The sequence below is a fragment of the Notothenia coriiceps genome, unplaced genomic scaffold (genome assembly GCF_000735185.1).
Source record: "Notothenia coriiceps isolate Sejong01 unplaced genomic scaffold, NC01 NC01_scaffold00016921, whole genome shotgun sequence".
NCBI classification, from domain to species: domain Eukaryota; kingdom Metazoa; phylum Chordata; class Actinopteri; order Perciformes; family Nototheniidae; genus Notothenia; species Notothenia coriiceps.
Genome location: NW_011349622.1, coordinates 1 through 10167, shown reverse-complemented (window position 1 = coordinate 10167; position 10167 = coordinate 1). Strand labels below are relative to the sequence as shown.

The 10167-nt window shown below is 39.9% G+C and overlaps 2 protein-coding genes across 2 annotated transcripts; one reads left to right on the top strand and one right to left on the bottom strand.

The window, feature by feature from the left end:
• Nucleotides 1–2311: 2311 nt before the first annotated feature.
• Nucleotides 2312–6998, bottom strand: LOC104949931 (glucose-induced degradation protein 4 homolog). The gene is made up of 6 exons (XM_010776369.1): nucleotides 6580–6998; nucleotides 6141–6200; nucleotides 5730–5837; nucleotides 5185–5286; nucleotides 4952–5082; nucleotides 2312–3610 (listed from the first exon to the last, which is right to left on the bottom strand). The coding sequence occupies exons 1-6, from the start codon at nucleotides 6751–6753 to the stop codon at nucleotides 3547–3549; spliced, it is 639 nt and encodes a 212-aa protein (XP_010774671.1). The 5' UTR covers nucleotides 6754–6998; the 3' UTR covers nucleotides 2312–3546.
• A 106-nt stretch (nucleotides 6999–7104) lies between these two features.
• Nucleotides 7105–9179, top strand: atpaf2 (ATP synthase mitochondrial F1 complex assembly factor 2). The gene is made up of 6 exons (XM_010776370.1): nucleotides 7105–7500; nucleotides 7600–7644; nucleotides 7862–8010; nucleotides 8412–8509; nucleotides 8847–8927; nucleotides 9044–9179. The coding sequence occupies exons 1-6, from the start codon at nucleotides 7383–7385 to the stop codon at nucleotides 9177–9179; spliced, it is 627 nt and encodes a 208-aa protein (XP_010774672.1). The 5' UTR covers nucleotides 7105–7382.
• Nucleotides 9180–10167: the final 988 nt, after the last annotated feature.

Sequence of the window (10167 nt, the reverse complement as noted above, 5' to 3'; positions counted from 1 at the left end):
ACTGCATGTACTTTAACCACATTGTTACATTCACAATCTACACGTATCACTTGTGGTTATGAATCCAAAATTCCAGGTCATCAGTTGCCAAAATAAAGGTCACTGGAATATTGTCTCATAATTTCCTTATACCAAAAGCAGGTTTTGGCTCATGCCAACATAGGGTGTTTCTCAATATTGAGGAAAGCTGCTCCAGAGCCACTATTTCAACGATAGGCTACTACGTCATCGAGTCCCCCCGAAGGACTGTTCCAATGTCCAGCATAATTGGAATTCTACCGAAGCCGGCGTACTTCGGCGAAATTTCGAGGCTGCACATGTGAGAAGACTCTGCGGTCTTAAAATCCCCACAAACCCCCACAATGCTTTGCGCACGGACCAATTTTTTGCGGAACTCGCGCTCCATTTAAAGCGGGCCTCTCATATGACGCACACCTGCACACCTGTTAGCCTGTTCCACCATTCTTCGTTTTCCGAGGCTAGGAAGGATTCTTGCCTCGCTTCTGAAGGAAGTGACTCGGAGGTACATGTGCTACCAAGGAAGCGTCCTCGACATTGAGAAACACCCACGGTCTCACTGCCTTTCATGTTATAGTCACGAAATTAATCTTTTGATTCTTGTTCACCAACACGATTTCACCATTTTTTTTTCGTGTCACACAGAACGATTTAAAAGCAATGTAAATGTCCTCGTGGACGGCAAAAAAACTCAGACATTATACAATTTAAAATAAAAGGGATAGGGTTAGGCTTAGGGTAAGATATTGAGTAAGAAAATGTTTTTATGAACCACACAGCTTCCAGTCTTCCAAGACCTGACCGGACAAAAAGACGTCGTGCAAACATGCTACCAATAGAAATACATTGCTTTTAAAATCGTTCTGTGTGTGACACGAAAAAAATGCGAAAATCATGTTGGTCAACACGAATCTATAGATTAAATTAATTTTGTGACCTTAACATGAAATGCCGTGAGACTGGCTTGCTCATGCACATGCTGTCATTGATGATGGGATTTTATTTCTTTTAGCTGTAAAGTAAAGTCAGTCTGGGCCAAAGCAACATAATTTGTTTTGAGGATAATACTGGTGTCTCACATTAGGCCGTACAAAAAATATTTGGATTTAATTATTGGGCTGCTGCCAAGTCATCGATCTTATACTTAAAAACCTGAGTATCACTGTGTGCACATGCTCACCCCAAGCCTTTAACTGTCAATCAAAGCCCTGAGTGAAAACAACAATTCCAAACATGACAGACTAAACAATGGTTAGTTAGTTTGGTGTCCCGGTAATTGTAAGTGATCCACATTCCAGTCGAGTTTATGTTGCATCATTGACGGCATGCAGGGAAACACCCACACTCACACAATCTATGCAGTTTTCATGGGCACAATAGAAAAGTACATATTGTGCTGGCTGGTGGAAATGTTGGCATCCAGCATTTTCATTGGTAACCTATGTAGAGGAATACATCTGGGAAAAATTGACCTGAGGAAAATGTCAAAAGAGCATTTTTAAGAAACATCAGCCATGTTTTTGTTAAAGGATCTGGGGATGGAGATGTTGATCTTGGTCCAGACAATAATATATCTATTATAATACGTGGATTGAAAGTTTGTGATTGCAGGGTTTTTCCTCTGGCACCACCAAGAGGTCAATATTTAACTCGTTGTGTTTAATGTCCAAAAAACTGTATGGAGCTCAAATTGAGTGTTTATCAGCATCCTTATCTTCTGGCGACACCATGTGGTTTGGAGTGAGATGGCTCAATAAGAGTTAGATGGACTAACTATCTAAGGATATTCATGCCTTCCTGGGGATAAATTATACTATACTTAAGTAGAAATTAAGGTACTTAGACTCCAATTACTGAGTATTTGCTTTTCATGCCGTTTACACCAGACTACATCTCCAACGGGAATATTTGTAGTTACTTTACTAACTTTATCGCACTTAAACAAATAGGAACTTGTAAAATATAATGTTGTGATGTAGATTAAACTACTCAATATTATAGCTTAGTACATCTGAAACAAGAAGTGGGTTGAAAAATTGACTGGAAACTTTGTTTGTCTAAGAAAATGTCATAGTTTGGCCTTTTTGCTGCTTTTTTTTTTTGAATAGTTATTATTTATTTCCAAACTGGGTTTTGCGATTGGTACTTTTTGTAAATGTTGAAAAGTAGTTAACATTTTATTTTTACTGTTTAGGATGGATAGCTTAAATCACTTCATAATTGACATAAGATGTGGTTTCAAAATATCACTTAAACATGTATTTCGGTCAAACAAGCAAGACACATCAAAAGATGATTTGATATGATTTTTAAAAATTCATAATCCATTCTTTACAGTCACACCATCAATCAAATCCAGGCTTATTCTCAAACAAACACACTGTTATAATACAACTCTGATAAGCTTTAGAAACATGGCACAATCACATGGGGAGGGAACATGATTTAGGGAGTGCTTTCAAAGGCAATTCAACAAAAATATTTCCTTTATTGAAGATAGATTCTTTCATATACTATGAGGATAGAATAAAATGTTGTCTCTGAAAACTGCAGGTTTTGTGTTTGGACAGTGCCATGTTGAAAGTGTTGCATAGTCAAAGGGACAGAAATAAAAGGATGGTGGGGATCTTAATTTAAAATGACACATGAGGGAGTAAAAAGCTCTTTGTTTAACGCAGAGTGCAGGAAAAAAAAAATACTCTTTTATTAATACTTTTATGTGATTGTTTTGGCTCTGAACTCCCCTCACAGTCAAACCCTTAAAAACAGCTGAGTGTAACATCCTGACTGCAAGCATTATTAACATATAGACCATCTCTGTGCAAACGTAACTCAATAGACCCACAGCAATCACATGTGATAATAATCTCCCAAGCAGTTGTATGAACACGGGGGAAAAGCTCCTCACATTGCAGCTTTAAAAAAAAGCATCACTCTGCGTCCATCATTAAGAGTCAAATGACAAAATAAAGAAACAGCTTAGCTTAAAAAAGAAAATACTGTCGTTCTAGCTTAAGGGCTGATTAAAGCTCCAATCAATCAAGAACCCAAACTTTTATTTTTCCTTGGCGATTTTCTTTCGTGTTAATGAGAGCAGACTCCTCAGAGGAATCCTCGTCCAACGGTATCAGCGAGGGAAGTCGCTAAACAAGGATGGGAAATCCCAACTCAGCTTGTACGGTTTCTTGAGATGCGTTTGATTTAAAAACCAGACGTTAAATGATGAAAGGGGGCACGCTATATGAGCCACGCCCAGTCTCTGCTGCTGCTGCTGCTGCTTCTTACTTTAAAAGCTCCAGCCAGGGAGCACATCTCCACTTTCTTGTCCTTCTTCTCATCCATACATTCATTTGTCCGATATCCACCCATTGGGAACACGTTAGACTTTTTCATTTCTCCAAAGCCTTTATTCCCATCCCTGCTCGTTATCCTCTTCCTCCTCTTCCTCCTCAGCAGCATCTGCAGACCTCTGCTTTACCTCAAGTCTCTGTCCATGAAAAATAAAAGATCCACAACGCCGGGCCGGGGTCACCGGAACTCATAGATGGCTGCACTGTGCTCGGGGACGTGGGTGAGGTTTAAAGACTGGTACCTGCAGCCGGACAACAACACAGTGTATGTTAGGATAGGTATGTGTTAGAGGTACACATAGGGTTGGATATGAAAAGCAAATAAAAAGGATTACAGGTTCAAATCCCATGTAAATCTCAGCATGGTTATCACATATTGAAAAGCATGGTTATGATGTATCAGAATCAGAAAACCTTTATTAGTCCCACAGAGGGGAAATTAGTTATCAGTGTTTCTGCATTGGTGCTTTCAGACTGCATCAAGCCGTGAAAATTATGCATTTCCAGCCGTCAATAGCTCAAATAAGCTCACTATCAAAATGCACTTCTCAGATATAAAAAAAAGAAGTATTTATCCAGTTTAAAAAAAGACACAATCGTTTAGATTTTTGTATGAAATCAAACCCCTTTTCTGATCTATTTTTTCTACAACAGCCATTCAAGGTATTTCAATTTAGAAATGAACTTGTGTACATTAGATGTCATTTGCCTTCATATGTGATCACCAGGCCAGGTAAAACAATATCAGGCATTTAGTTGTTGCGTTAAAATGAGCTTATGTGAAAAAATGTACTTCGTTTGACTGTTCTGACACAACTGCTTTAAGTTTGTAAAAAAAAGATTTAGTCAAAAGATGGATGCCGACACTTGAAAGGCAATAAAAGCTGAGTTTAAGGAACACAATGTCACAGTGGAGGTTCATATGCAGCCTTTTCTTCAGTGTGGTTTGTCGAATTGACATCAGTGTTTGGTAAAAGGCAGCAAAGAGCACAGAGTGTATCCTATAAACAAGCTATTTATAAGTCCATAACAACATTCACATTGCAGTTAATACTGTTTTCATTCCTCTCAATAATGCCAAACACTTACAAGTATGACATTATTGCTGGCTGTGTATCATTCAACAAAACTGCTTCCAAGTATTTTTGGTCAGAGAAGGGAATTAAAACAAATAAACGAAATGGAATGAACAAAGAGGGCTGTTACAAAAGCCAAACCGTAATGTGGAAAAGGATTTGAAAAAAAAGCCAAAGAATGTCAAATGAGATTGAGAAGACTATGACAGAGGACAAGGAGGCCTCAGTGTTTTGCTTATAAGCAGGGAGCGACCATATTAATCGAATGCAGCAAACTGAGAGTTAGATCGTTCTTCTTCATGCATATAAATGGTTACACACAGCCTAAGTTTCACCAATAATCTGAGCAAGGGGAATTTGAGAATTAAGGGCACTTTGACAAAAGCAAAATGGTTTTCTTTTGTGTTAAGGACTTTCCCCACCCTGATTTTCCAGCCAGTCTGGGCTCTGATCCCGCAAATTCTTACCACTCTACACCTCAGCGTAACTAGTGTTGTGTTGCCTTACCATTCAGAGCTCCTGTGGTAGTAGTAGCCCTCGATCGTTGCTGTGGATTTCTGGAAGCATATGTAGTAAAATCCGGCAAAAGAAGCTCCGCTGATGTCTTTTATTGTGTGGTCAGGGACCAGGAACTGCTCCTGTGGGGACGGAGGGACAGGGTGAGGAATAGCAGCAGCTGCGGTTCATGTGCGGTGACTTACTTGAACATATGGTCAAGCTCCATTTAGGCTGGACCTTACCTTCCACCTCATGAAAATAAAGTCCGAGTTCTTCAGATCCTCGTAGTCGAAATCATCCGAGTTGAACGTCTTTGCATACTGGTAGAAAGCCTGGAACTTGCCCTAGACATAAAAAAGAAAACGGATTATGGCACGGTAAGCCAGCCAGATGTGGAGTCTGTGTGTAGATTATGAATAGAGTGTAACAATCTATTTATGTGAATTAAAATATCCCTGAAATTATCAACAATCCAGTTACAATGTCGCAAATTGCAAACATTGATACATGTCTGCTCTTTAAGATATGCACTCATTTTGAAATTCCTAACTGATCGACATTTGCTATTTAAACATGACAAATGTGGCACTTTATAGAAAAGAACAGAGGTATTTTTAGTTCATTTTATCACGAAGAATATGTTTTTTTAGTACCTGGAAGAGCAAATTCTAATTATGATAATGGAAAAACAAAATCGTTGCAGACTTTTTGATATCTCTAATAATTGTATCGTGTTTAAATCTTTGGTATACACCTCTAAATATGAATTAACATGTTTTCTCCTTACCCAGTGCTTACGATCCACATCTTCATCTGCGTCCCATTTCCGAGTGAGAAACGGCCGCTTCCTGCTGATGATCTCTCCAGCGAAGAACGTGGTCAGAGTCGGGTATTCCTGCGAGAGTGAACGCAACAGGAAGAGATTGGTGTTTTGTTTTGCTCCGGTGCAACTCATCTGATAAATGTTGGTTTGTTTATTTAAAAAGATTATAGGTTAGAATTTGACGACTGAAATACACATACTGATATGAACTGCTTATCTTCAATCACTGTTGTCATGCTGTTGGATTTGCATGATACTGTAGGATAGTAGTATCTATAGTAGCCTAACATGGAACTAGAGTGGATAAGTTTTTATAATAGGATCCAGTATAAATCATACGTTTGTGTCTTTAAAAAAGGGATTTACTCCACTTACCTCTGTCAGTCCTTTTATCTTTAGGTAGCCACACAAGTAGGAATCCTCCATGGTGACATGCTTAGAAGGAAAAACACAATCAACAACTTAGAATGGGAACATTTACCTCATATCAGTGGCTATGTTGTCATTTGAATTTAACAGACATAAGGTTGGTATGGCTTTTCCAACAATGCAGAAGGCAAACATGGTTACACCTCTATTATTTAATATATTCCATGTTAACATTGAATAACATGTCTCCTTATGGTGGAAAATGCTAGTAAACATTAGCTAGCCCTGCTACATGGACAGCTAGTCGAGTTACTCAACCACAGGCCACAGGGCTCACTGATTCCCCAGCTGTCAATCATCACACCGCCCGTTTGACAGATCACCAAATACCCCCCTTTGACAGCTTACCTAAATAACAAAAATATCTACTTTTAAGAAGCCTCACCTGTAGAACAACCTCAACGTCGTACGAGTTCCCTTTGCTCTTCTGGTGGCCCCTGAACCTGGAGCCGCTGTACAGAAGCGAGGTGACAACACCGGGCTGCTGGGTGTTTATCGGCGGCGGAGGGATAAGCGAGGCCGAGGATGAGAAGGCCGCGGCGGGGCTGAGGACAGGCATGGCTCCCGGTCGCTGGCTTGGGCACCGACCGCAGTCGATTGCCGTCTTAGCGATGGACTCTGTCGTTGTCTACGGAGAGGACTAAAGAGGTCCAACAACATTCAAATCAACCCCCGATCCCTCCACAATTTAGTTTACCAGGCGCTTCCAGAAAAGTAAGTGGACTTCGACGCGGCACCGTAGCCAGCAGAATCGGGCGCTCTCATTGGCCAACTGAATTCACCTTGGTAACATCCTCAACGCTCATTGGTTCGACGTGCGGAAGGCTTTATGGGAATATTTGAGTGTAGTTTGTTCCAGAAGTACTACGGTGATTTTAAGTACTTATACAACTACATTTCCCAACTGTGATACATTTTTCGCTGTCTTACTAGTAACAGAAGGTCACACGCATCATGCTTTTGAACGAAGGAGCTGCAAAGGAAGAAATACGAAGCAGTGAATAGAGACATCACTTTATACAGATAGCCAAAACATTATCAACAAGAACTGCTGCTAATTTGCATTCATATTCACTCGTTTAAAATGTGGCATTTAATTCATTGACGAACTGCAGTCAGAAACGGCTAGTAGCTTAGCCTGTCAGCTAGCATTTCCTAATAACATTGCATTTTAACATAACTGCAAATATGTTTAGGCGGCTTGTTAGACTTCAGGGTCCGCTCGGAAATATCCTCTCTCCAGATAAAGTGTGCCCAAGAAATCAGCAGCTTCGGTGTGCTGTGAATTATTCTTCAGCCTTAGCAGGTAAGATGCTTCAATTAAATGTTGATTAAAATCTGCTGCAGCAATACATTGTATAACTTAACCTTTTTGTGCTGATGTGATGATTTCTGCTACTTACAGAAAAAAGAAGATTTTATAAAGATGTCAGTATATCCCAAAGTGAAGGTACGTCAAACAGAGTATGATAGTTATTTGATTGAGAATACTAAGTTAGATGGTGTAGAAACAAGCACTCTCCACTGTTAAATGTGTTCCTCCTAGGTGTCTTTGTTGGTGAAAAGAGCACTTTTAATCATTTAATGCGTTTGATATTAAGCAAGCCACTTAAGTCCATGCTATGCTTTACTCCTGCCTCTCTAACATTGTTTTCACTTTCATTAAGGTGGTCTATATGAGGTAAACCTAGACAGAAGGAAATTAAAAACTCCTGGAGGAAAGCTGTTCACAGCACCAAATGAAGCCATGGCCATCGCTGTGGCAACCGAGTGGGATGCTCAAAAGGACACACTGAAGTACTACACAATGCACCTGGTACGACTTTGACTGGGAACTAGAAGGGGGTTTAAAGTGTCTTCCTCATTGGATCAGAGCCCAATTGAGTGTTTCTTGATATTCTTGTGTTGTGTTTTTCAATTACATACATTATGCATTTGGGACTCCTTCAATGCTATTGAAAAATATGCAATATGTTGATTTACATGTCATGATAAGTTGAAGGTTAATGTGCGAATGTGAGAAGAATTTGAGACCAGAAAACTAGCTCTAGGTGACACTCGATAGTTTTTGAAGATGTATGAGAAGCCTTCATTTAGTGTATTGACGCAGACACATTTTTGCCATGGTTTTTAGTTTTTTTTTTCTACTCCTAAGACAATATGTTCAGTTAAAAACGTAATTGACTGAAAGAGTAATGTTGTAAATTCTTCCTGCAGACTACACTTTGCAACACAGCTCTGGACAATCCTACCCATCGTACCAAGGAGCAAATGATCAGCGCTGCCCTGAAGTTCCTGGAAACTGATACTGTCTGGTAAACAACTTATTTAATTATTCCATTTTGCAACAGCATTATATTGCTTCAAGGGATAACAAGTTTTTTGTAAATCACTTATACAGCTGGAGCTAGTGTCAACACTCTAGATTTACGGTCAGTATAGCCATACATGCATGTAATGACTGCTTTAGATGGACTATTTTGCCATTTAATCCTTGACTTGATTCCTTCTCAAGATGTGCTGTCCTGCATTCTGAATAGCTTGTTGACTTTACCTGTTTTTGGTTATTTGCAGAAGTTCTTGGTAAATTGTTTAAAGTGCGACACTTTCAGTTGTGGATTGAAAAGTTAATGGTGTTTATGTTTTGTGCAGTTACAGAGTAGATGAGCCCCCGAGTTTGGTTGAGCTGCAGAAGAATGAGTGGGACCCTGTGCTGCACTGGATTGAAAACAGGTAACGGCAGCATTAGGTTTTGTAGTAAAAAAGGCACAGACAGCGATATAAACCTTGTTAATTAGGCTATTGTAATACACTTTTTTCTAATTGTCTTTATCTTCTACTCTATGCAGATATAATGTCACTATTGGATCCTCGTCCAATATTTTGGGTCCTGAGATTCCAAAGGAAACAAAAGACACGTTTCGGCAACACCTGAAGTCTTACAACTTCTGGTCCATGACAGGTAAAACAACGGATCCGACATAAGCATTTTTAACTAGAGTGCTGCATGGATGGTATATCTTTCTAGGCCAGTGCTTCTCAAAGTGTGGTCTTGGTATGAAAGAGTTTGAGAAACACTGGTATAGGCCAGTGTTTCTCAAACTTTTTCATACCAAGGACCACTTAACCAATAAAAAAACACTCGCGGACCACCTAACTCCACAAATATCCAAAAACACATCGTTATTTACAAATCGCCTGAAAATGGTACAAACAAGTGGCAACATGTGTGATGAAGGTGTTGCGCTGGGCTATATCATGCAATCAAAAGTTAAACTTAAACTCGCTCCATTGCGGAGATATTCCCGCGAGAGTGCGGAAAACTTAAATAAATAAATGTATTTCAAATGTGAAATTTTACCAATATACTCACGGGCCACTAGGGGGCACTCACGGACCACCAGTGGGGCGCTCATGGACCACCAGTGGGGCGCTCATGGACCACCAGTGGTCCGGGGACCACACTTTGAGAAGCACTGCTCTACTGTGACATTATTCCATACTCTAATGTTAAAGAATCTCTTCATTTTTCTCATACTGCCTGTGATGCAGCACCTCTTTTCGCCCTCTGTCTGAAACCAGAGCCCAGTCTGCTCTGATTGGTTAGCTGGCCGGCTCTGTTGTGATTAGTCAACCGCTTAGAGATGTCCCGCCCCTTAGCCTATCTAGTATGTGTTGCAGCGCTAGCCAATAGAAGCATTAGGTAAGATAATGTTACCTTTGTTCGTGGAGCATAGCTATGTTTCCAAGCAAGCTAGGAATCCAAAAAAGGAAATGTTACTACGACAAACTGCAAATGTCCTTACTTGCAAAACAAACTACTTTTGAGTAGTACCTTGGCTAAATTTGACCGCTCATTCAAATTCTTTCCTAAATAAGTTCCTATGGTAATCCACTGCATAAAGCGGGACTTTGCCTCTCTTTGCACCTTTAAAACTGTAGGCCGACCTGGAAGTTAGCATCTTCCTGGTTC